The 26,958-nt window shown below is 40.7% G+C and overlaps 2 protein-coding genes across 4 annotated transcripts in view; one reads left to right on the top strand and one right to left on the bottom strand.

Annotated features, from left to right (window-relative positions):
* Positions 1-15,669, top strand: part of LOC130930804 (SAM and SH3 domain-containing protein 1-like) — a 74,907-nt gene extending 59,238 nt beyond the window's left edge. For both annotated transcript variants that reach the window (XM_057858955.1, XM_057858956.1), the window contains exons 6-16: positions 5,867-5,979; positions 6,054-6,152; positions 6,272-6,395; positions 6,504-6,739; positions 9,360-9,422; positions 9,520-9,642; positions 10,736-10,865; positions 10,931-11,100; positions 11,166-11,375; positions 11,442-11,592; positions 14,544-15,669. In XM_057858955.1, coding sequence (XP_057714938.1) covers positions 5,867-5,979; positions 6,054-6,152; positions 6,272-6,395; positions 6,504-6,739; positions 9,360-9,422; positions 9,520-9,642; positions 10,736-10,865; positions 10,931-11,100; positions 11,166-11,375; positions 11,442-11,592; positions 14,544-14,689 — 1,565 coding nt within the window. In that variant the 3' untranslated portion in view covers positions 14,690-15,669. The remainder of the gene's footprint in view (positions 1-5,866; positions 5,980-6,053; positions 6,153-6,271; positions 6,396-6,503; positions 6,740-9,359; positions 9,423-9,519; positions 9,643-10,735; positions 10,866-10,930; positions 11,101-11,165; positions 11,376-11,441; positions 11,593-14,543) is intronic.
* Positions 15,608-26,958, bottom strand: part of ddo (D-aspartate oxidase) — a 14,775-nt gene continuing 3,424 nt past the window's right edge. Inside the window, exons 2-5 of one of the 2 annotated variants that reach the window (XM_057858960.1) lie at positions 24,732-24,896; positions 19,102-19,210; positions 18,855-19,031; positions 15,608-16,334 (exon numbers count right to left, since the gene is read on the bottom strand). In XM_057858960.1, the coding sequence (XP_057714943.1) occupies positions 15,773-16,334; positions 18,855-19,031; positions 19,102-19,210; positions 24,732-24,831 (948 nt within the window). In that variant the 5' untranslated portion in view covers positions 24,832-24,896 and the 3' untranslated portion in view covers positions 15,608-15,772. Of the gene's footprint in view, positions 16,335-18,854; positions 19,032-19,101; positions 19,211-24,731; positions 24,899-26,958 lie in introns of both variants that reach the window. The other variant, XM_057858959.1, reaches the window with a different exon arrangement.

Below are 26,958 nucleotides of genomic sequence, written 5' to 3'. Positions count from 1 at the left end.
AAGGGCCTTGTAGGGGTCATTTGCATCAAACCTACAGCGCCAACTAGTGGCAATAGAAAGTCACTCGTTTTTCCAATACATGTTCAGTTCTTTTCAGGTTGGTCATTGTAGTTTCAAGACCTATTAAAATACTTATTTACGGCCCATGTCCACGTGTCTCTGTCTGTTGCCGTGACGACCCTTTGTTCGCCATTTAAAGGAAATATTTTTTTTCAGAGACTCAGGCAGCTTATAGAGCCACAATATTTGGCACACTTGGTCGAATTGGCCCACTTAGAAGATTAGTTTTGGGTTTTGAATAAGGGCTTGGCTGCACAGCTCAGTAGTGGCTCCTTTTTTGTAGTACTCTCTCCAATAGGGGTTTTTATCTCTTGGGTGTGGGAATGTATATAGGCTACTTTTGAGCATCTTAGGTTCTAATGAGATGATTAGAGAGGAGGATCTGCCACCACCCTGACCTGCACACAGTCCGAGTTGCGTGACGTCCGAGTTGCGCGAGATTGCGAGGGCCCGTTCAGTCCTGCTTGCAGGCCTAGTTTTTTTTTATTTTTTATTTTTTTTTTTCAGGGCAAATGAAAACGGCCAATTTGGAGGCCTGAACATGCACGAAAAGTCACCAAAATTTGCACATACGTCCGGAAAATTGTAAATTTCGATAATTTTGCAACGTTGCAAAAAAATATAACAAAATGGCTCAGTGGCGCCCCCTTGAAATTTTAAAATTGGCCTATAACATTAGGGTCTGTCAGCGTAGAGCAATGAAATTTGGGGGGTCGATACCTTGTCCAAAACCGCTCCAAAAAAGCATTTACACGCATATTCCAAACCCAACAGGAAATCGGTTATTTTGGATCAAATATGAAATTTTTATCGATTTACAGGGTGCACATTTGAGACCTTTTCGCCGAGGGAGTTAGTTGGATCATCTTCAAAATTGGTGAGACTGTTCAGGAGACATATGAAATCTTAAGTTTTGAAAATGGTGCGTTTTCATTCACGGGTCTGACCTGGGCGTGGTGCCAAAGTCGACCATTTTTTCGGCAAAATGACAAATTCAGTAAATGACTTATAGTTCCTTGACACAACGTTCAATCTTTTTCATATTTGGCATGTATGTGTGGTATCCCACCCTTAACACGAGTGCATTGAAATATTACCCATTAGGTCTAGCGCCCCCTAGTGAGAACAGGAAATGCCTTTTTTTACGAGACAGGTTCCTCCTCCAAGGGAAAAAAATCTGTTGACCTCAAACCTGCATCAGGGGAGCCTTAAGACCTGTGTTCAGGTGCCTGATGAAAAATATTGAGGTTTCGTTGAGGCGGAGGGGTCCAAACAGGAAAGTGAAAATGAACGTCAACAATTTGTCACGCAAAAAACTTTGAACAGTCATAACTCGGCAGATATACAACATATCTGCGCCAAACTTCCCGTGTTTGTTGAGAGTCATACCCTGAAGGTTCTTGTAGGGGTCATTTGCATCAACTCTACAGTGCCAACTAGTGGCGACAGAAAGAAGTTTTAAAAAAGGCCTTTCCTATTGGGTTTTTTCAACATAGAGCAAGGAAATTTGGGGAGTAGATACCTTATGCAAAACTGCTCCAAAAAGTCTCTTGCACCCATATTCCAAATCCAACAGGAAATCGGGTATTTTGGATCGAATGTGAAATTTTCATGGGTTCACAGTAGGAGTTTACATTTGGAGGCTTGAATATGCACAAAAACTTGTAAAAATTTGCACATACATGCGGCTTTAGATAACGTTCGATAATCTTGCAATGTTACGAAAAAATGTAGCAAAATGCCTCAGTGGCGCCCCCTTGAATTTTTCAAAAAGGCGTTTCCTATTAGGTTTTTTTAACAGAGAGTGATGAAATTTGGGGAGTCGATACCTTGTGCAAAACTGCTCCAAAAAGTCTCTTGCACCCGTATTCCAAATCCAACAGGAAATCGGGTATTTTGGATCGAATGTGAAATTTTTATCGGTTCACAGTAGGAGTTTACATTTGGAGGCTTGAACATGCACGAAAACTCACAAAAATTTGGACATACATGTGGCTTTGCATAACGTTCAATAATCTTGCAACGTTACGAAAACATGTAACAAAATGGCTCAGTGGCGCCCCCTTGAAATTTTCAAAAAGGCCTCTCCATTTAGATTTTTTCAACGTAGAGGGATGAAATTCGGAGAGTCGATACCTTGTACAAAACTGCTCCAAAAAGTCTCTTGCATGCATATTCCAAACCCAACAGGAAATCGGGTATTTTGGATTGAATGTGAAATTTTTATCGATTTACAGTGTGCACATTTTACACCTTGGCACCTAGGGAATTAGTTTGATCATTCTCAAAATTGGCGAGACTGTTCATGAGGCATATGAAATCTTAAGTTATCAAAATGGTGTGTTTTCATTCACGGGCCTGACCTGGGCGGGGTGCCAAAGTCGGCCATTTTTTCGGCAAAATGACAAATTCAGTAAATGACTAATAGTTCCTTCACACAACGTTCCATCTTTTTCATATCTGGCATGTATGTGCGACATCCCACCCTTAACACGAGTGCATTGAAATATTACCCATTACGCCTAGCGCCCCCTAGTGAGAACAGGAAATGCCTTTTTTTACGAGACAGGTTCCTCCTCCAAGGAAAAAAAATCTGTTGACCTCAAACCTGCATAAGGGAAGGCTTAAGACCTGTCTTCAGGTGCCTGATGAAAAATATTGAAGTTTCGTTGAAGCGGAGGGGTCCAAACAGGAAAGTGAAAATGACTGTCAACAATTTTTCTCTCCAAAAACTTTGAACAGTCATAACTCGGCAGATATACAACATATCTGCGCCAAACTTCCCGTGCTTGTTGAGAGTCATACCCTGAAGGGCCTTGTAGAGATCATTTGCATCAACCCTACAGCGCCAACTAGTGGCAATAGAAAGTCACTCGTTTTTCCAATACATGTCCAGTTCTTTTCAGGTTGGTCATTGTAATTTGAAGACCTATTGTAATACTTATTTACGGCCCATGTCCACGTGTCTCTGTCTGTTGCCGTGACGACCCTTTATTCGCCATTTAAAGGAAATATTTTTTTTCAAAGACTCAGGCAGCTTATATAGCCACAATATTTGGCACACTTCGTCGAATTGGCCCAGTTAGAAGATTAATTTTGGTTTTGAATAAGGGCTTGGCTGCACAGCTCAGTAGTGGCTCCTTTTTTGTAGTACTCTCTCCAATAGGGGTTTTTATCTCTTGGGTGTGGGAATGTAAATAGGCGACTTTCGAGCATGTTATGTTCTAATGAGATGATTAGAGAGGAGCATCTGCCACCACCCTGACCTGCACACAGTCCGAGTTGCGTGACGTCCGAGTTGCGCTAGATTGCGAGGGCCCGTTCAGTCCTGCTTGCAGGCCTAGTTTTATTTGTGCTCCATGAGTGTTTCAGGTCTTTCCCTCAGTTAACAAATCCCTATCGTGTTTGTGTGAAGACGTCTAAAGGTCACTCTTAGCCCAATATCTGTGCCCATGCAGAAAGGCTTGTACATTACCAAATAATGCAGCATACACACTGGTGCAAATTCGATACTGATAAATTCTGATCTTATTTTAAATGCTTTTATTGGTCGATATTGTCCGACAACTCTACAAACGTGCAATTTTAGTATGTAATGCCCACTTAATCAAAACCAATTTCACTTGGTAAATTGGTAGGCATGTTGATCATGAGTAGGCCAACCAAGAATTTAAAGAATTTGTTCAAAAAATTACAAAGGTAGTCAGCCATTTTGGTATTTATTGGCGATTTTAGTTTCAATTTGACAATTTTCAAGGGCTTGATTTTTTTCAAAGCCAACACCAGGGGGCGCTGGAAGTCATTCAGAGCAGGGGGTGCTGAGGATCATATTTTGGTTTTCCCATCCAAAAACAGCCGTTTCGGTCCAAATTTGTCATGCACACGCTTTTCTGCGCGCACAATGGCAGTACACACGAATGCGTAGTTTATGACGTGATAGGCTACTACAAAGACAGTGTTCTATTTCACCTACAGTGTGTGTTGGAGTTTTTGTATTGGAAATAAAAGCGCCCGAGTATTATAATGCAAATCCCCGCAGCTAGACGATGCAATGACACACAAACACATTTGAAAACTAAAAGGTCCAATAAGACTCGGTTTAACACCGACTTTTCACAACACTCAAATTGCACACAAATATTCAATAGCGCTATGCACAGGGGCATCTCAACAGCAACAGCAAACAATAATATGGCTACAATGCAAGCTATTTGAAGTTCACCACGGTCTATATCTGCACTTCTGCTGCTAACTTTTCCTCACTGGGCACTACTATGAACTATCATAATCATCTTCATTTGCACCCTCGAATTGAATTTTAAAAAATTTCGCTGTTTCTGTAAAGAAAATATCTGCTAATTCTTTTTTGCGCCAGGTGGTGACCATGTTATAAACCAAAAAAAATTCAACATAAATATTTAATTCCCAAAGTATAAATACACTATTGTTTCAGTATGTTTTGTTTACTGATTTAAGAAATTTACAAAAAAAAAAAAAAAAAAAAAGAATCTGTCAACAAAACCCTTTTTTTCTCTTGGCAAAAATGGTTTGACATGTCAATCTTAATATTGTCAGGAAATGCTGGGCGGGCAGGTGTGTGTGTGTGGACCCAAACGCAGGAAAAGTGAAGCGAGGCAAAAAAAGGCGGTGCAAAAAATGATTTAATTAAGCCCGACAGAAAAAACAAAGTACAAACCAAAACTGAGGTGATCCCAAAAAACACAGTAGCAAACAAAACTCACGTTACTAACAAAAGGCTGGGTATCAAAAAACTTACTTGGAACACGAGGGCTTGGATAGACATCGACTTTGACACTGACATAGACATTGACGTGACTCAGATCGCTACTGCCAACTATGCAATGCTTGGTTCAACAACCCTGGCATGGCTCAACAACATTACGATGGTAAAAAGCATAAGAAGAATGCTGGCCGAGCAGACCTGCTGGAGCAACTGGGCAAGACTCTGGACATGGGAGATATGAACGGTCTGACACGAAACTATACCTACGACGTGTGTAGCGTGACTTCGAAGCACCAAAACAACCTGAAGAATCAAATGTGTGTCCAGTGAGCGTGAGACAAACTAACAACACTGGCTTGATGTCAGACAAGCTGTGGTCAGCTTGGCCCGCTTTTTTTCTGCCTCTGCTCTGCAAACTGTCCTCATTCCCTTGTCTGTCATTTACAGTCAGTTTGGCGTTGCCTGGAAAATGGATTTTTTTGTTTTTTAAAAGAGCGGTACACCAGGTGAAATCAATGACAATTACAAGGACACACTAGGAGGGAATCAACACAAAACCCAACAAATATTAGATCAACCAAAATTTTCAAGAATCTGCTCCAAGCCATTTTTTACTTGGCAAAATGGAAATTGGCTGATATCTATTTTTGAAAATTTGTTCCAAAAATTACTCATGAAATCTGACATTTTAGCACCAAATTCCCTTTTTAGGGGGGGTCATTTTCAAAGCCAATTTTAATTGACAAGGTGGAACATTTCAGAGGACTTTTTTTCAAAGGAAATTTCAATTGAGAAAGTGGAAGGAAATTGGTAGACATATCGATCATGAGTGAGCCAACCAATTTTTTTTCAGGAATTTCTTCCAAAGACAGGAAAACTGCCATTTTGGTGTTATATTCCCATTTTAGGTTCTATTTAGTCATTTTCAGTGACAAATTTTACTTGGGAAGATGGAAATTGATAGGCATGACTGAGTAGATGCCAATCGTCTTTAATATCGCTGGAATGTGATCATTCTTTGCCAGTTCAAATGGATTGTGTGTATGTGTGTGTATCTTACAGGTGATTTGGTGGACTTCGTGGCCAGCGAGATCACCATGAGTGATGAAGAGCGCATCCAGCTGATGACGATGGTCAAGGAGAACATGATCTCCATTGAGGAGGCGCTAGCAAGGGTAACGTTGAGGCACAGTTTTTTTTGGTACCATATTGTTGTTGGTTTGAAATGGAGTTTTGTGCATGTATTCAGTTGAAGGAGTTTGAAACACAGGCGAGACAAGAGTGCAGTTCAGAACCATCCAAGTGCGCTGATGCTTCACAGTCAACCGACGAGTCTTTGAGCGACAGTGTGAGTATTTTTTTTTTCCGGGTGGCCTGTTCATTTGTGAGGAGGATGACACACAGTTCATCTGATTGTTCATAATTGACAATTCATTGCTTCAAAAACTTGGCAATTTGTGTAAGCAGCTTTGCGAACTGTCTGACACGGAACCAGAAGAACGGCTGACATTCAGGCGACTCCACAAGCTGGTGAACTCCACACGCAAGGTGAAGAACAAACTTATCAGGATTGAGCAGATGGACAAAGAAGGTACTTATGCTTAGAGAAAAGTAATTTCAATATACTGTACAAGTTGTGCTTATTTCATTGACTGCCATTGACAACGATAGACGTCTGTGATCCATTATTGTCCCACAGAGCAGATTGTGTGCCCCGTGGACTCTCTGACATCCGCACGAAGTCACGGCAAGGAAGTTGGACTTGAGACCGTGGGGGCTCCCGTGGGCAGTCCTCAGTGCAGCGGGGATGTGCCCAAGCAGGACCAGGCGGGCAACACCGTCATTGACAAACACCACCATTACAGCGAGGAGGCCAAGATGGCGAGATCAGTGACGGATGAAGGGCTGCGACATCGGCTTCTGAGCCACAGTGGGGTTAGTTAGTTAGTTACCGTATTTTTCGGACTATAAGTCGCACCTGAGTATAAGTCGCACCAGCCATAAAATGCCCAACGAAGAGGAAAAAATATAATAAGTCGCAGCGGAGTATAAGTCGCATTTTGGGGGGAAATTTACTAGATAAAATCCAACACATAGAACAGATATGTCATCTTGAAAGACAATTTAATATAAAAACACAATAGAGAACAACATGCTGAATAAGTGTACAGTATGATGTTACATGATGCATGAACAACGAAATGCGAATATACTGTCCTCACCAGGACGCTACGGCTTGGTCCTGGCTATACAGCGAGCTAAACTCCCAAATGACCATGCTGGACGTCCGTATAATTTGCTGAATCAATTTCGTCCTCGATACCAAACAGGTTCGCATCAACGTAAATAAATGATAATTAGGTGCTATTACAGCATTGACACAAACGGTTAGCATGCGTTCGCTTGCATTAGCACATCGTTCAAACAACCACACAGCTAAGTGTCCGATCGCGGGTGGAAAACACAGAACAACAGAAAAGATGATACACACAGGCGTTGCCTCTGTAGAGATATTTTACAAGCATAAACAATGAACGTAAGTTCGCAGCCAAGTTTCTCTCTCTCGCCCACTCGCTCAGAGACGCTGCGTAGCTGTCCGTCTTCTTCTGGCGTGGGAGTGCTCTTCTTCGCGTAGACAAGTGCAAGTGCACCCCCACTTGGGCGTGAAAGCGCCACAAACTAAAATTATGCATTTCAATATAAAAAAAGTCAATAATACAATTGAACACACATTGCCAAAGGCAGAACGCGAACGAACGTGGCCATAGCTATTAAAGTGACCCTTTAACTTAAATACATGTAGGCTCTAATAAACCACAATTGTTCTCTGTACTAAAATATGTTGTTAGAAACACATAAAATGTTAAATCAATGGCAATATTTTATAATATTTAGTCCATATTTTGACCGTTAGTTGGCGCCATGGTTTGCGGGCTCGCAGTGATGATGTAATTGGTATGTTTCCAAATGTGTAGCGTGTTCAACAATTGCTTATTGCTGCCTAACCTCGCTAAGTAAAATGCCACGATGTGCTGCTTTTGGATGCAATTTCCAGTCAAACGGAAACAAGGGGAGTGAAGTGAGTGGTCAAGGTGGAACTATTATTTTTAGTGAATAAATGTGCATAGGTGGAAGCTTATCCCCTTTTTTGGTCCCTGTATGCACGTATCCTACCCACCACACCACGCGTACAACCGGCGCCCGAACATTTTTTCTGGATCCTCAGTCAAGTAAGGGATCCGTCTATTTTCTGGATCTGACGCTCCCACCGCGTCTGCAATTTTGGTTTTGGATCTGTCCATTTTTTGATTCGTCGGTCCCACAGCGGCTTTTAGGATCAGTCTATTTTGTGGAATCCACGCCCTGATCGCGGCTGAGACATTGCCATGGGATCGGTCTAATTCCTGGATCTTCGAGTGAGTAAAAAACGCGGGTTTGGATTACTATTGCTATCTTTTTTGTTGACTATTCTTCGTCGGAGTTTTCCCCAAATCATACTAAGTAATTAAAGCACTATGGCACGCTACAGTGACGACATTGACTCTGACGTGGACCTTACAACAATGTTGGAGTTCGTCAGGGAAGGCGTGTTTGCGTACTGCTGAGCTCCCGAGTGAAGAGTGGTCAAGGTGGAAATATTATTTTTTGTGAATAAATGTGCATAAGTGGAAGCTTCTCCCCTTTTCGGTACTTTTATACACGTATCCTACAGTAGCTACCACGCGTTACAATGTACAAGACATGGATTACACAAGGTGTGCTCTTTGGCCTGTACTGTATGTAAAGCACACGACAGCTCTGGATGCTAACAATCTACATAATTATATTGGGATAAGTTTGAAAATGCAATATACTTACCTTGAATATCTGCTAATAAAACCAGAGTTCCCGAATCCCAACAGCATGCACTCTCGCTCCCAACCGGAGTTCCCAACAGGACTCTCTCGCATCACCAATTTTGCCCAACTTTTGTCTTATCAGGTATTTGCTGCACGCATTTTTCCCTGAAGCTCGTCTTGTGAACGACTGACTGCGCTGTCCTGCTCTTCACTTTTCAGATCTGGTTCAAATAGGAAGGGTAGAACTGACGACATGGGACCAGTGACGTCACGCACTGCGACGTAACATGAATGGCGACCTATCACTTAAAATAATTTTACAAACTTTATTAAAACAAAAACATTAAGAGGGGTTTTAATATCAAATTAGTATAACTCATACTAACATTTATCTTTTAAGAATTACTTGTCTTAAAAATAGAGGATCCCTTTAAGAGTTATTCAGATAACTATAGCATAAACAACATGCTAACAAGTTTACCAGACCATCAGTGTCACTCCAAAACACCAAAATAACATGTGAAATGATATCACAATATGTTAATAATTCACACAAAAGTTGCTCCTGAGTATAAGTCGGACCCCCAGTCAAACTATGAAAAAAAAACTGACTTATAGTCCGAAAAATACGGTAGTTAGTTAGTTACTTTCTATGGTTAGTTGGTTACCAGGAGTTACAAAGTTTGTTTTTCACTTTTGGAATGCTTAAATCCCAGAGAGCCTGCAGTTTTGGAGGATTTGACGTCACCAACCGCTCAGCACACGCAGGCCAACACACTGTAGGTCCTAAAATATCACAAATTTGTAAAACACAAAAGCAAAATCATAAATACTTTTTCCTGATTTTTTTTTTTTTTTTGTCTTTGAATGTATGAGGGCGAGGAAGGTGTCAAGTCACCCCAGATCACTCGTGTCTCACTGGGTAAGAAAGTCAAGTCTGTGAGGGAGACTGTGAGGAAGCACATCAGCAAGCAATATCAAGCTGCTCTATCATATCAGGTAAAAATCGGTTAACATTTGCTTGGTTGGTGACCTCATTAGCTGCCATTGATGGAAAACGGATGTCCAATTCCATTTTAACTGGAAGGGGCTGGCAGCGAATGATTGAAAGTACCTTTGGAAGTCATGACCAATTGGGTCAGAGTAGCTTTGAATAGTATTTTTTCCCCAATAAATAACACCACCAAATTACATGTATTTTATTACATTTTTATAATGACAATAAAGGGCTATTCTATTCTATAATAAGTTGTGATTGCATAACAAATTTATTAATATTCTATTAATAAATTATTTATAATTGATTCTGCATGTTTTCCTCAAGTATTAAGTTTCTGATGTGAAAATTGAGTGATTTATTAGCTGTTGAAAAAAATTTGAGTTGCTATTTTGGGCAAAAACCTGTATGTTAAATATTGCTATTGATCCTGAAAATATAGGTGATTATCTCTGCATTTGGTGATTTTTGAGTATCTAGTGTAAAATCTCAGAATTTCATAGCCATTTTAAGTTTTGTTATACTTATATAAAAATAATTAATTGGGATTTTATAAGGGAACAACTTTGAATTTTTTGATGCCGTTGCTCATGGAGACTCATATATGGATAAGGTAGGTGCCTGTCTTGGTTTAGGTCGGTAGCAGCTTTGGTTTTGAAAATATTTGAACTTGGAAGTTTTTGAAAATAGGCCCCCTACGGATCAGCCCTGAGCCCCGTGTCATGTCAATATATTATGACGTCTATGATATAGTATAAGTATATTCTTTAAAAAAAAATTGAGAGATTTAAATATACTGTACATAGTTTGAGTTAAATTTAAAATGCATGTTTTTGTTAGTTGGATTTAAAAAAAATATTTTAGTAGTTAACTAGTAGTAGACTGGGTAGTTCATTTACTTCATTTAGTTGCCACTTGGTTTGTGAGTTAGTTCACCGATTTACGCACAAAAAAGTCAAGTGTGTTAAATAGTTGACACAAAAAGTAAGTTAGCTATTATGTTTGTCTGGCTGTTTTGGTCAGAGCTGCTATTTTTGAAGGAAATATGGCTGGAAGTCAAAATGCACGTGTTTGTGTTTGTTTATGCATGAAAAGTCGAGTCGAGACGGCGTTTCCAGCTGCCCTCAGTCACCTCGCTTGAACCCTTGTGTGGAGAAAGCCAAGATGAAGCCTGGAGGCTCAGTGGAAAGCCTAAGGAGTTCCCTCAGCGGCCACAGCTCCATCAGTATGTTTGCATGGGCTCCGGCGTAAAACGAAAGGTCGGAGCTCATCCGCTTCTCGCCGCCACAGGCGGACGGATGGCTGGCACTGCTGAATGGTCTGACAGCAACCGAGAGAGTGTCAAGTCGGAGGAAGGGGATGAGGACGAGGCGGCTTACTGCGGGCCTTTCTGCGGACGTGCCCTGGTTCACACCGACTTCACGCCCAGCCCTTACGACACAGACTCCCTCAAACTCAAGGTCAGCCACCGAGACATCAAATTACTCATGCTAAAACTTCTCAATGGTGGCCCGTGTTGCTGCAGAGCGGCGACGTGATTGACATGATCAGCAAGCCCCCCATGGGCACATGGATGGGCATGCTGAAAGGCAAAGTGGGGACATTCAAATTTGTCTACGTGGACGTGCTGGACCCGGAGCTGACCGAGCCAAAGGAGAGCCGGTCCGGACGTGCCGGGGCACGGCTGCCCAAACCGCAGTCGTTGGAGCAGCTTCTGGAGCGCCTCCACCTACAAGTAAGAACCAGCCCTGAAGCGTTTGTGTTCTTAGCATTTTCCTGATGTGGTGACGCATGCGAGCAGGAGCACCTCCCCGCTCTGCTGTTCAACGGCTACGACGACCTGGACACCTTCGGACTGCTGGAGGAGGAGGACCTGGACGAACTGCTGGTCAGCGACCCCCGGCACAGGGCCGTGCTTCTGGCCGCCGCACGGCTGCTGCGCAATTATGACAGTGAGCTCACGTTATGTTTGTCAGTAATATTCATGACTAGGCATGTGCCGGTATGAGATAAGCCAAAATATCACGGTTTCACGGTATTGCAATTATTGATCTAAAAAGTGTTACTTTAGGATATCTGGGTTAAAAAAAAAGTTTTATTTTTCAATACATATTTGCAAATTGGATCAAAAAAACACGTTTTACCACCGCTAAACACACTGAACACGCTGGAGTTAACTCTCGTAGCTGGTGGGAAACGTTCATGACAGTGTTTACTAACCTTTAATTTTATATAAATGCGAAATCAAATTGGAGGTATTGCCTCCTCGGTTGCCATTGTCCGCAAACATGTTTTATATGTCGGCTGGCCCTCCTCCTCTAAGCCGCAGCCGTTTGTAACTTTTCTGTAGCCAAAGTATCTCCATACCAGCGATTTTGTTTTCTTCGTCCTTCAAAGAAAAGAACACGGTCCGCACAGTCAAACATGGCGGAGGTTCCCTGATGTTTTGAGGTTGCTTTGCTGCCTCTGGCACTGGACTGCTTGACCGTGTGCATGGCAATATGAAGTCTGAAAACTACCAACAAATTTTGCAGCATAATGTAGGACCCAGTGTGAGAAAGCTAGGTCTACCTCAGAGGTCATGGGTCTTCCAGCAGGACAATGACCCAAAACACACTTCGAAAAAGCACTAGAAAATGGTTTGAGAGAAAGCATTGGAGACTTCTCATGTGGCCAGCAATGAGTCCAGACCTGAACATCATAGAACACCTGTGGAGAGATCTGAAAATGTCCGGCCCCTTTTGGGAGTTTTGTGTAAAATGCTAATGATTTCATTTTTTTCCCCCATTCTATTTTGTGTTTTTTTCATCGCAAGCAAAATAATTGAAGATATTACTATTTACTACCAAAGGATTTGTAATTCCGATCATTTTCTGGGAGAAATTTAGCATTATCTGACAGAATTGCAGGGGTGCCAATACTTTTGGCCAGCAGTGTATATACATACAGTGCCCTCCATAATTATTGGCACCCCTGAAAAAGTGTTTTTTAGCTTCTAATTTTTTTTTTCATTCAAATAATATTGGACCTTAATGGAAAAAAGAGTACAATCCAACCTTCAATACACGTGCATTCATTCAGTGGGGGAAAAAAATCCCACATAAAGAAAAAATTATTTGACATCAAATAATGTGTGTCACAATTATTAGCACCCCTTTTGCCAACAAAACAAGGTCTGGGGACTGAGATGGCCATGGGAGGAGCTTGATTTTGTGTCTGGTGAACCATTTCTGTGTAGATTTGGCCATATGTTTAGGGTCATTGTCTTGCTGAAAGACCCAGTGACGACCCATCTTCAGCTTTCGGGCAGAGGGCAACAGATTTTGATTTAAAATGTCCTGGTATTTCAAAGCATTCATGATGCCATGCACCCTAACAAGGTTCCCAGGGCCTTTGGAAGCGAAACAGCCCCACAGCATCACTAACCCACCCCCATACTTCACAGTGGGTATGAGGTGCTTTTCAGCATGTGCATCTTTCGTGGCACACCAGAAGAGTGTTTGTTGCCAAAAAGCGCAAACTTGGTCCCACACAAAAATACACACGGTCCCAGGCTTCAACTGGGACAATGTGCTTTGGTCAGATGTCGCCAGCACAGGAACGGAACTCGTTCGTAAACGGGGGACTGCCTGTATTATCCTTCTAACGCAACTAGCAAACAAAGCACCATTAGAACACTGGAGTGATGTTTGCTAGAAATGGATCCTTATACATCTACTGTATGTAGATATAATTTCCTGAGACAGTCAGGAAATTAGAATACTGTATTGTGTATTCTAATTTCCTGAGACAGTCCTGTATATATACACAGGACTGTCTCAAAAAATTAGAATATTGTGTATTCTAATTTTCTGAGACAGTCCAGTATATATATATACATATATATATATATATATATATATATATATATATATATATATATATATATATATATATATATATATATATATATACATATATATATATATATATATTAGTCGACTAATTGTAAAAATAGTCAGATGACTAATCGGGAGAAAATTTGTCGTTTGGGACAGCCCTACCGGAACATATTTCCTCCACACCCTTCTCACCTTTTTAACCCCTGACCCATTTTCATGCCTGATATTTTCACGTTTCACATTAATTACCGCCCATTAAAGTGATAAATTTGACAGCCCTACATTTAACAAAACAAAATAAATGCATTCATTTGGGATGAAATGCATAACTGATGCTACAACAATCTAACAATATACTGGCAAGCGGGGTGGCCAGTGGGGTGGCCAACCAATTTATAGGGGTGGCCGTGGCCACCCCCTGGTGGCGCCACTGTCAGTAATGTATGTCAATTTTTTTTTTTGATATAACAAACAGGCATGTTAACGCTTTGCCTGCCACTGACTGCGACAGACGTCCAATCCATTTGGACTAGGAGAGCTAGCACCAAATGATCGAATGTAGTTTCTTTAGTTGGTTTATTCTGTCATTTGGTTGGTTTTTTACTCTTTTCACAATAGTATTGATTAGAAAAGAGTTGTCAACTTTTCATTGTCTATTGTTTAGAGACATTGTTGACCTAATAATGGTCCAAATCCAGTTTTTAAGCATCTGAAGTCATTGGTTGCAATTGACGGCAATATTCATCCAATCCATTCTAATTGGCAGCGCTGGCAGTGAATGAATCATTTGCTGTCAACCCTCCCAAATCAAATGGATTGGATGTGTACTATAAACAATCTTTTTAAGATTTACAGCAGGATGAAAAAAGCCAGGTGATTAGACATCTACCATCGTCAATTATCCTGATAGAACGATCGCTGCCAGCCATCCTAGTTTCAAATGTTAACGGCGTTATCACTGTCTATGGCAGGGAAAATGTTAAAGGCACAGCACATTTTGAATTTGATGGAATTCCTTCCAGGCAGCAGCAATCCTGATCCTGTCAGCTTCCTCGACATTGAAGGTCCCGTGTCGGACGGCCACTCCGTGGCAGGAGACTCCCCGAGAGATTCGGGCTGCTTCGAGAGTAGTGAACCCTTGGACAACATGGGGGATGCCAGCCTATGAAGTATTGGCCTTCATTCTCCTTCTCGTGGAACAGTCTTCTCCTTTGCATGGACTCCTCCTTCAGGCAGGAGAGTGCCTTTGTGAGTTCAGGTGTATGTAAATAATAAAATGTACAGAGTTTTGTGGACATTTATTACTCCGGTGTAGCCATATTATCAAATTTCAGGAGAGGGCAGCCTTAAATTTGGGTATAAATACAAAATAATACAAAGTGACACTCACCTACACACAATTAGTCATCTTTGGCTATGTTGTAGTTATGGTTTCAGTCAGCGGGGCATAACATTGCCAACTAAGGCTGCTATGATTAATTGGCAGCTAAATTGATGACTAAAGTTTTGATAGTCAATCGTTTTGAGACTGTTATCGAATTTATTTATTTTTTGTTCTGTAAAAAAAAAGGGGTGGTGAATAATGTCTTTTCATTAATTTTCTAAAGTCTTGTTTTTTAACTCAATTTGCTGCTATTGACACCCCTAGAAATCCAATCAATTTTGACTGAGAATGGCAACCATATGCTGCCAACCTGTTTTCCCAGTTTGAATTGCGTACAGACATGCAATGAGTTAAATAAAGGGGGTTAGGGACACCAAATTGTCTCAAATTTAAAAATGCAAACATTTCGCTTTTAATAAATGAAAACAAGGGAAAATGGCAAATAGTGTCATTTTTTAAACTAACATTTAAAGATGAAAACGAAAACTGCTAGTAATTACCTGATTTATGTAATGCTCAATCGTGCATTGAGGCCTACAGAACTTTATTTGCATTTTCTTTTCGCAAGGCACATGCATTTGACACACGATTCATCTGTATATTTGCGGGCCACACAAAATGATGTGGCAGGCCAGCCCTGGTACCCGGGCCTTGAGTTTTACGCCTGTGATTTGAAGGGACAGACAACACCTTTATCGTGCATTCCAGTGGAAAGAGTCATGTTTATTAAAATGGAAAAAAATACAATAAAATCTTTTTTTATATGTGTGTCATTCAACTACTTGTAAGTTGATGATTAATCAAAAAAGTTTGCATATGTTTAATGAAAGTTGAAAAGTTATTGTGTCTTTTATGGAAGCAAGCCGATTACAATTTGGCAGTAGGATGCATTTCTTCAAGGCAGCACCTGACCAGCTCAACAGCCTCCACGGCCGTCCCCCAAGCCAGGGAGATGCCGTAGCTCCCGTGGCCGTAGTTGTGCACCACCAGCGCCCCGTGTCTGCCATCTGCCAGGGGCGGCATCTTTTCCACCCTGGGATTCCTCCTGTAGGGCCTGAGCCCGACCCAGTGGCCCAGCACCTTGCCCTGACGCAGGGATGGTTCCAATCTGGCGCAGTGCTCAAGGATGGCTTCAGCGTCCCCGGGGTCAGAATCCAGGCGCCTATCTCTCGCTTGCTTCGTTCCACCCAGGGTCACGTAGCGGGAGCCGGGGTAGACGTACCACTCCCCGGCATCAGCGCGGATGAAATGCTGCAGCCAGGGGGCGTCCACTTTCACCACCTGACCTCTGACCGGGTACACGTCGGCATCTCCCGCCAGATCTTCCGATCCCAGACCCGAACAGTTAACGATGACGTCGTAGTCCGTTCGCAACTCATCCAGACTAGACAATTTCTTCTGCTCCACTTTACCACCGGCTTGCGTGAACCTGGACACAAACCCAAGCCATTGACAGCGATAGACGTCTAATTGATCGGAACTGGTAGGACTGGCAGTGAATGCTCATATTTCAATGCCATTGACCGTGCTAGCCGTCCAATTCAATTTGACTGAGAGGCTTGCAGAGATGATTCAAACAATTTAACGTGAAAATAATTGAGTCTGATGTAAAAAAAAAAATTTTTTTAAATCATAAAGGTATACTGTATCTTTATTCAAAAAGGACCAACAACAACAAAACAATAAAAAATTAACAAAAATGGGGAAAATATTTCCAAAATAAAAGTTTAGACTAGGAAACAAAGAAAATAAAAAGAAAATATTTGCAAACAAAATATGAAAAATGGCAACAACAAAAAAAGAAACTGAAAAAATAAAGGAAAATTACATTTAAAATGCAAAAAAATAGTTACCAGAAAGTACAAAAAGAATTGGAAACAAAATAAATAAAATGGTAGAATGAAAAAAAAAAAATCACTGAAAAAAATGATTCTGACAGTCATGGGCGTTGGAAGTCATTCACAGCAGGGGTCCTGAGGATCTTATTTTGTTTTTCCCATCCAAAAACAGCCGTTTTAGTCCAAATTTGTCATGTTCGCGCTTTTCTCTATACAAGGCGTGCATTATGGCAGTACACATGCATGCTTGATAGTTTACCTACTAGTACTAGAGTATTACAAAGACAGCGTTGGAGTTTTTCTACTGGAAATAAAAGCGCCCATGTATTAAAATGCAAATCCCCGCAGCTAGACAATGCAATGACACACAAACACATTTGAAAACGTCCAACAAGCCTCAGTTTAACACCCACTTTTCACGAGACTCAAATAAGTTGCACAATTGTACATTTCTCAAAAGCAACAACAAACAATAAAAATAATATAGCTACAATGCAAGCTATTTGAAGTTCACCACGGTCTAAATCTGCAGCTAACTTTTCCTCGTTGGGCACTATTATAAACAATCACAATCATCTTCATTTTCGCCCTCGAATTGAATTTTAAAAATGTTTTGCGGTTTTTGTAAAGAAAAAAATTGCTAATTCATTTTTGCGCCCACTTAACACCTCCTCTGTTAACTTTTCCGTTCCAATATAGCGCCTTATCTAACATGACCTGGTAGCAAGCAAGGTGTCAGGTGGTGACCATGTTATCAACAAAAAAACCAACGACAAAAAAAAACCTTTTTCAACATATAGATTTAATCCCCAATGATAAATACGCTATTGCCTCAATAGATTTTACCGATCTATTTTTGACCAAAAAAATAAATAAAATAAAATAAATTTTCTCCTTAACACCAGCGGGTGCTACAGCACCTTCAGCACCCCACTTCCCGCTTAAAAAAAAAAAAAGTCCTCAAGAAAATATTAGTACCAACTAGAGATCGGGTCCGATACGTTATTTTCAAAGTATCGGAATTGGCAAAAAAATATCGGACATGCCTTTTTTAAATATATATATATTTTTTTTATTAAATCGTTTTCTGATTGTATTTAACGTTACAGACATACTATGTTACACTCATCCAGAGTCTTTAGTTTTGGCTTAAGGTAGGGTTATCAAATTTATCCCGATAATGGCGGTAATTAATTTTTAAAAAAATGTGTCACGTTAAAATATCTAACGCAATTAATGCATGCGCTGCACGACCCACTCACGCATTGTCACGCTCAATCTGTAATGGCGCCGTTTTACCTGTATAGAGAGCTAAAAGGCAGCGTAAAATGAATAGAGTGAATTTTGGAAGCCTTTGGAGCCTTTTTTTAATTGGCTAAAGCCTTACAATCCCTCTCCCTACGATTAGAAATATCGTGGGACGCAATGTGGGGAAGCAAGGTAGTAATTGATCTTTTTCTTAACACCCTATGGTATATTCCAACGCAGAGAAGATATATCAATTGGTAGCACTATGCACAGTCATGGTTCCACTTCCCGTCATGCATTTGGGCATGGCTACAGTATCATTTACTGAAAGCTCAACAAATATACTCGATGGCAATATTTAGTCACAATATACAAAGTCACATTTATCCTTTAAGAATTACAAGTCTTTCTTTCCGTGGATCCCTCTCACAGAAAGAATGTTAATAATGTAAATGCCATCTTGAGGATTTATTGTCATAATAAACAAATACAGTACTTATGTACTGTATGTTAAATGTATACAGTATATTCGTCCGAGTTTTATTCATTTTTTTCTTAATGCATTGCCAAAATGTATATGATCGGGAAAAATTATTGGGAATGATTAGAATTGAATCGGGAGCAAAAAAAAAAAAAAAAAACAATCGGATCGGGAAATATCGGGATCGGCAGATACTCAAACTAAAACGGTCGGGATCAGATCGGGAGCGAAAAAACATGATCGGAACAACCCTAGTACTAACCAGAAATATGGAATTCTCACTGGTCAATTTAAATACCCATTTTGGAAACATGTAAAAACCCGTTTGCAAGGATTCAAATCCAGAACCTTTGAAATTGCGAGACGGACATGTTGAACAGACCTTTTGTGTAGCCACGGCAAGTAGCTTGCACACTCGCACTTGATGGTGGTGAAGGCTTGGCCGAATGTGTACCCGGGAAAGCGTCGCAGCTCGCGGTCGCTCAGGTAGCGAAAACCCAATACGATGTCCCACCAGTAGGGTCTCTTGTCGACAGGGGGCTCGGTGAAAATTGTATAGCTGGACGACAGAAGACGGGACAAACATCAGCTCGGTCTGCATGTGAACATTCTTTCAAGTTGAAAGTTACCCTGAGCTGAGCAGCACACCAGCATCGGCCGCATCTTGGGACAGCGCGATGTCAAGCAGGTGCTCAAAGCTGTCACGAAACCAGCATCTCTGTCGTTCCAAAGGGATATCTAAGGTAGGTACAGTATTTATTATTTAGCAATATTAAAACAGCTCTTTTATATCAATTAACTCATTGGTTGTCATTGACGGCGCTAGACATCTAAACCATTACTGGGAGAGGCTGTCTGCGAATGATAGCGATTAATGGCACTCAGTGGCGCGGGAAGTGGGTGCTGACGGTGCTGCAGCAAGCCCTGGTGTTGGAGAGGGGAAAAAAAGGTTTTGATAGTCCTTTTTATTTCTTAAAAATAAATAAAACATTTAAACAATAGTATTCAACTTTGGGGATTAAATATATATATATATAGCAAGGGCGTAGGTTTGCATAGGAACGGTTGGGACAAAACACTACGAACTTTTCAGGATGCTAAAATTGTCCCCACCAACTTTTAAGCAACCTTATTTGAATTATGTAATGACTTCATGTATATACAGGGTGGCCCAAAAAAAGTTTACACTGCCATAATACAACTTAAATACCATGTTTATTCAGCTTAGAATTAGAATTGAATCACAAATTATACATTATTGTAAAGAACATATACAGTACACTCTATTTTTCAATGTGTCCTCCCTTAAGTGTCACAACAGCCTCCAGGCGCCTGCGGAACGCTTGACAGGTCTTCTTTATGTAGGATGCTGTCATCTTTTCCCAAGATCTAACAATGGACCTCTCCAAGGCTGCCACAGAAGTTTGTGGCTTCTTACAGGCACTGTCCTCCACAGTTGCCCATATGCTATAATCCAGGGGATTGAGATCTGGACTCTGGGGTGGCCACATATCACCTTGTGAATCAACTTTTTTGGTCCGCACAGATCGTCACTTCCAGACCCAGGTTTTCGTGAGGCTGTTCCAGTATCTTTCAGCTTCTTTTTAACTTTGTAGACTGCACATCTGGATATTCTCAGATTTGCTGCAATCTCAGTAGGTGTCAGACCGGCACGCAGCAATTCAGGTACAGCTAAAGTTTTCTTCATTTTCAGCAGAAGCACAGGAATTGTAGAGACGAGAGATTACCAGCTGCATTGAGTGACCTTAATGTATCACTTAACCATGACAACCTATTTAGATATGTTTCAATGGCTTTTAAACAAGCAGTCAACTGAGTGTAAACTTTTTTTTGGGTCACCCTGTAGGTCATTTATATTGTCTTCCCATGTGTTTTAATTTTTGTAATTTCACTAACTTCACTTTCTGAGTGAATCTCGGATCCATGCGGGCTCCAGTAGGTCTCATGCAATATTTGCGGCGACTGTGGTGTAATTCAATGGGAGATTCATCTGAAAAATCCACTTTTTGCCGCAAAACAGTGAAGTTTGGTGGTGGCAAAATCATGGTCTGGGGTTACATCCAGTATGGGGTGTACGAGAGATCTGCAGGGTGGAAGGCCACATAAGTAGTCTGAAACATCAACAAATCTTAGCTGCCTCTTACATTCCTAACCATAAAAAAGGGACAAATTCTGTAGCAGGATGGTGCTCCATTGCATAAGTCAATCAAGATCCTCCAGGACTGGCCAGCCCAGTCACCAGACATGAACATCATTGAGCATGTCTGGGGTAGGGTGAAAGAGGAAGCATGGAAGACGAAACCCAAGAATGTTGATGAACTCTGGGAGGCATGCAACACTGCCTTCTTTGATGTTCCTGATGACTTCATCAATAAATTGTATGAATCCTTGCCGAACCGCATGGATGCAGTCCTTCAAGCCAATGGAAGTCATACAAAATATTAAATTTGGATCTCACAGCACCACTATTTAATTCGCATATTTTTGTATTTGAAGTACATTTTTTGTTCAATTTTCACACTACTTTCTGTAGGCGACAAAACTTTTGTCTTGCCAAAATTTGACCTTTATGTATGTATTCATTAAATGATTAATCTTTTTTCAGAGAAACATATTTTTGTATATTCAACATCATTTGGGACGGTCTTAGCTTTCATATGAGCCATTTCTGAAACCAATTGAATAATTAAAAGTCAGGTTATTAGCAATTGTTTCTACAAAATGGATAAGCGACAAGACTTTTGTCAGGGACTGCATAGCTATTTTGTTAATAACACCACCTGACATCTTGCTTGCTACGGGTAACGATAAATAAGGTGCTATTGGGAAGGAAAAGTAAACTGTTGACAGAGGAGGCGTTAACAAAACATAGCACAAAAAAAGCAAAAATTTGTAAAATTCAATTCGAGGTCAAAAATAAAGATGATTGTCCTTAGGTGTCTTCATTTTGGTAAGTCATGCTTACATTGTAGCCATTTTATTGTTTGTTGTTGCTGTTAAACTGCCGTGTCCCAATGCAGAGCGCTGTTGGATATTCGTGCGCATGTTATTTTTGTGTTGTTAAAAGGGCCAATAAGCCTCAGTTTAGCTTTCAAATGTGTTTGTGTGTCATTGCGTCGTCTAGCTGTGGGGACTTCCATTATAATACAAGGATGCTTTTATTCCCAATAAAAAAAAACATTGGATGGGAAAAATAAAAATGATCCTCAGCACCTCCTGCTGTGAATGACTTCCAGCGCCTCTGATGGCACTAAAACACGAGCATTCCAAGCTGTCCTCCCTCTTACATAATTGGACGTCCATCATTGTCAATGGCAGGCAATGAGTTAACCGTCAGGATTTTCCACAACCATTCGTTATTGACTTTTACCTTTAATTCAAAGGGATAGACAACACTTTTATCATTTGCATCCCATGAGAAAAAAAAATATTGTTAAATAATTTGACAAAACACTTTAAAAAACTAATCCCGTGCTGCTCAACTGCTTTGACATGGTGAATAGGAATCTGAATGTCTTTATAGGCTAAAGAATTTTAATGTGCCACATAGGAGTTTAGTGTACTCTCATTGTGGGTGTTTAGATTGTGTTTATTAGGAGAAAGCAGTACAAAGAAAAAAACATTTTGGGGAACAGAGGGAAAGAACAGAAAAATAAAACAACCCAAAAAATACATCATTAAATATACATTGGTATGAAAAAGTATCTGAAACTTTTGAAATTTCTCACATTTCTGCATAAAATCACCATCAAATGTGATCTGATCTTTGTCAAAATCACACAGATGAAAAAAACTGCTTTAACTAAAACCTCCCAAACATTTATAGGTTTTCATATTTTAATGAGGATAGCATGCAAACAATGACAGAAGGGGGAAAATAAGTAAGTGAACCATCACATTTAATATTGTGTGCCCCCCCGACCCCCATCCTTTGGCAGCAACAACTTCAACCAGACGCTTCCTGTAGCTTGTAGCTACACATCAGTCTGGCACATCGATCAGGACTAATCTTGGCCTATTCTTATTTACAAAACAGCTGTAGTTCAGTCAGATTACTGGGATGTCTGGCATGAATTGCTGTCTTTAGGTCATGTCACAGCATCTCAATGGCGTTCAAGTCTGGACTTAGACTTCACTCCAGAACGTGTATTTTGTTCTTTTGAAACCATTCTGAAGTTGATTTACTTCTGTGTTTTAGATCATTGTCTTGTTGCAGCATTCATCCTCTTTTTGGCTTCAAGTGTTTGACAGACAGCCTCAGGTTTTCCTCCAAAACATTCTGATATACTTTTTAATTCATTCTTACATTAATGATTGCAAGTTGTCCAGGCCCTGAGGCAGCAAAACAGCCCCAAATCTTTTGGCTTCAAATGTCTGACAGACGGCCTCAGGTTTTCCTGCCAGACGTCCTGATATACTTTTGAATTCATTCTTACATTAATGATTGCAAGTTGTCCAGGCCCTGAGGCAGAAAAACAGCCCCAAATCATGATGCTCCCTCCACCATGCTTCACTGTGGGGATGAGGTGTTGATGTTGGGAAGATGGGGCGTGATAGGGCAAGGTGAGTACGCAAGCAATTCACCAGGATATTGCAGAATATTCCACTTTTTTTCCCGTTTAAAAGCTCCTTCGTTGCTTTCGAAGTATGCTTTGAGTCATTGTCCATCTGCATTCTGCATTGAGGTATTAGGCTTTTTGTTAACCTTCTTGATTCTTGTGTTCTCATGGTCTTCTTGTTTGTCTTGTCACTTTCTATAATATACCAAGACTGCTATCTCTTTGTTGGGTTTGTTTTGATTAATTGTTAGCTTACTTTACTGATAGTGACAGCTCTTTGAACCCAACATTATAATGACCTCACCTGAACTCATTCCAGGATTTGTACATCTTTTTCATTGCCAAATTCAAGCACTTTAAAATGATTTTCAAGGCCAATTTTCCGGTTTTCCAATGTGTTTTTATGAGAGAGAAATATAATATGGTGCCATCTCACAAGTACACAAACGTCTTCCAAAATGTTCTAAGACCACTGAGGCACGAGAAGTTTAGTTTGAAAGGTGTTGATTCTAAAACCGCCTGGAAAGGTGCGTTCCCTCGGCAGTGAACGTTTTGTGGCAAACTCTGAGCGTGTCCAATAGCAGAAGCGCTGGCGTAGTGATAGAAGGCTGTTCGCTAGATGGAAACACACAAGACATGGCTGGGGAAACCTTGATAAATGTTCTTTCTTGAAGTTTGGGACACTGATTGTCATTGGGTGACACTGCCCTCTGTCGGCGGGGTCATCGGTGGGCCCTCCCAGGATCCGTGGGATCTGGGGAGGGGCTGGTCATCCTCTGTTTGGGGGGGTCATTGTCCCCTGACTACTGGTGCGTTTGGGGATGCGGTGTATGTGTCCAGGGGTGGGCGTTGGGGGGCAGTGGCGCGTCCCCTCATCCCTTCCGTGAAAGCCGGTTATTGGGGGCGCGGATGGTCCGAGGGCCCAGGGGATGGCGGTGGCCCCTCTGCCGGAGCTGTGGGAGGAGTAGTGGGCCGCGCTCACTCTTCCCCCTGCTGATTGGCTGGGGCGGTATTGAGGCCTTGGGGCGGCCCCCAAGCAGAAATTGCACTTTTCTGCAGCACTATCACACGTCTGAATATTCAGATAAAGATCTTGTGGGTGCCAGGATTAGCGATCAGGTAGCATAGAATAGGATGTCGACATATCTACACATACAGGTGAATTATATAATACCGGGTTTCCCACCTCACATTGCTGAATTGTGTACGCTTCACACCGCCTAATTACGTCTCATGACTCACTTTCCTTTTTCTCCTTGGTTATCAGGTCCCCCCACATGGTATCCACGGGTAAATATAATTTGCTATTTATAGCACCACTATGTTCTTAGGTAGCATTGTCATGTAATAATGTATTTCATGTTGTTGTTTGTTCTTTTCCTCTTCTGCCTGCCTCCTTCCTTTCTGTCCCTCTATAACCCCTTAGTGTTCACTGCTTTCTCCTAATGAATAAAACAATGAAAAACCACAAAGGGAGAATATCAAGCTCCTTTTTTTTTGTTTTCATTCTAAGCTACCTGGCCCTAGGAAAAAAAAAAAAAACTGCAATATTGTTAAAACTAAGTCAATATATAATGAGGGTTAACTGTAATCACATTTCAATTTCTAAAAATTGTGAAAAATAATTGGCCCCAGAAACAATTAAACTGGTAACTTAATGTCCCATAGTTCTTGCTCACCTGGAAAAGGTTCCACAATGAGTATCCCGGCTGCCCCGTCGCTGGTAGTGTCCGGGCTGAATTTGTCGGCCAGCAAGGTGATAGAGCAGCGTGGGAGCATCTCGGCAATGCGCACGGCTGTGGAGAAGCCCACCACGCCCGCGCCCACCACCGCCACCTTAGCCTCTCTCATTGCAGAAGATGAAACAATACGAATGAGATGAAAGGCAAAGGTCTCGAAAGGTAAGCACTGTTGTGTAGCTAAAGCCCCCTGTGTTGTAATCGTGTCATAAAAGTAACCGTCAAGGGATTTCATCAGTTTGTTTGTTTTTTGTTGTTTTTTTTTTTTTTTTTTTTTCATTTTCTTCATAGCATCGATAATTTCAGACAGTGACATCAGATTCAAATGATTTTTGAAGAATTATTCACTTTGGGTTTGGTCACACACTGAAGAAGTAATAAAAACTTTTCTCGTAGAAAGATTTAAATTCTGCATTAATGTCCTTTTGTTCTGTTAATATTTGTCGTGGAAATATTTAAATTCTGCATTAATGTCCTTTTGGTCTGTTAATATTTGTCCATCTTCATCTTTAATTGCTGCTATGAAGCCTGCAGTAATTGACTGTTTTAGCTGGTGAAATAACAACCTGCCAGCGCAACCACCATGTTCATAATAAGTAAGATGGGTCCGTAAGTGCAGGTCAGTAGCTTCATCATTGTAAATTGAGTCAAATTCTGTTTGATGCAAAATTCTTTCCTTATATACAGTAAGTAGGGTTGTTCAGATCATGTTTTTTTGCTCCCGATCCGATCGTTTTAGTTTGAATATCTGCCAATCCTGATATTTCCCAATCCGATTGCTTTTTTTTGCTCCCGATTCAATTCCAATCATTCCCGATAATTTTTCCCGATCATATACATTTTGGCAATGCATTAAGAAAAAAATGAATAAAACTCGGACGAATATATACATTCAACATATAGTACATAAGTACTGTATTTATTTATTATGACAATAAATCTTCAAGATGGCATTTACATTATTAACATTCTTTCTGTGAGAGGGATCCACGGATAGAAAGACTTATGACTTTGTATATTGTGACTAAATATTGCCATCTAGTGTATTTGTTGAGCTTTCAGTAAATGATACTGTAGCCATCCCCTAATGCATGATGGGAAGTGGAACCATGACTGTGCGTGGTGCTACCAATTGATATATCTTCTCTGCGTTGTGAAATAACATAGGGTGTTAAGAAAAAGATCTATTGCTAACTTGCTTCCCCACATTGCTTCCCATGATGTTTCTTATCGTAGGGAGAGGGATTGTAAGGCTTTAGACAATTAAAAAAAGGCTCCAAAGGCTGCCAAAATTCACTCTACTCATTTTACCCTGCCTTTTATCTCTCTATAGACCCTACTCACGTGACGTCACAGCCACGCCCCCGCGCCATGTTGTCCGTATACTCGTCATGTTAATGCATTAGCGCTTCGTAAATTCCTCCTATTATGGCGTGTTTTTCTGCTCGTTAACATTAATAATCAAAATGGTGAAGTCGTGTGTGGCGGTCGGTTGCAAAAACAGATTATGTAGTAGTCATTTTATATCTGGTAAGATGCATTTAATATATATTTAGAGGGTTTTGGGCTGACAACCACAATTAAGATCTTTGCTAGGCTAATCGCCGACAACATACGTACACTCAGGCGTTGTGAATGAACTACCTGAAAATATATAATTATAAGGGGATAATAAGACAGTTGTCATACAATTAATTTACAATTTCACTATTGAGGTCAAAAGCCAAAAAATAAATTCAACTAGGGACAATCTGGAGTAGTGCTATCGCACTTCATATTTATTACATATTATATATGTATGTAGTGAGAGTGCTATCGCTAAACCATATAAACATTAAAAGCCCTAGCTCCATTGACAAATGACATGAAATACATTAGACTTGACAGTGGATGTTAGCAAGAACAAAAGATTTTGAATTGAAAATTTCGTAACTCACCTTCCCGAGCACAAGATTCCTGCTGAATTTTCAAGTAGGAGGACCTGTTTCACCCAACCAGCAATGTAGCATTTATAAGCCTCCAAGCTCTTAAAGTTTTTCAAACTTTCGTGAGAATAGGCTGATTTTGTGTGGACAAGATAGTTGTAAATATCAGGGTCAGGCGAAGACAGCGGGTCGAAAAACATCGATTTAGGCATCAAATATGGATCTGGCGAATGGATAAACTG

The sequence above is a fragment of the Corythoichthys intestinalis genome, chromosome 15, assembly GCF_030265065.1.
Source record: "Corythoichthys intestinalis isolate RoL2023-P3 chromosome 15, ASM3026506v1, whole genome shotgun sequence".
In the NCBI taxonomy this organism is placed as follows: Eukaryota; Metazoa; Chordata; class Actinopteri; order Syngnathiformes; family Syngnathidae; genus Corythoichthys; species Corythoichthys intestinalis.
This window is presented reverse-complemented; position numbering and strand designations above follow the sequence as displayed.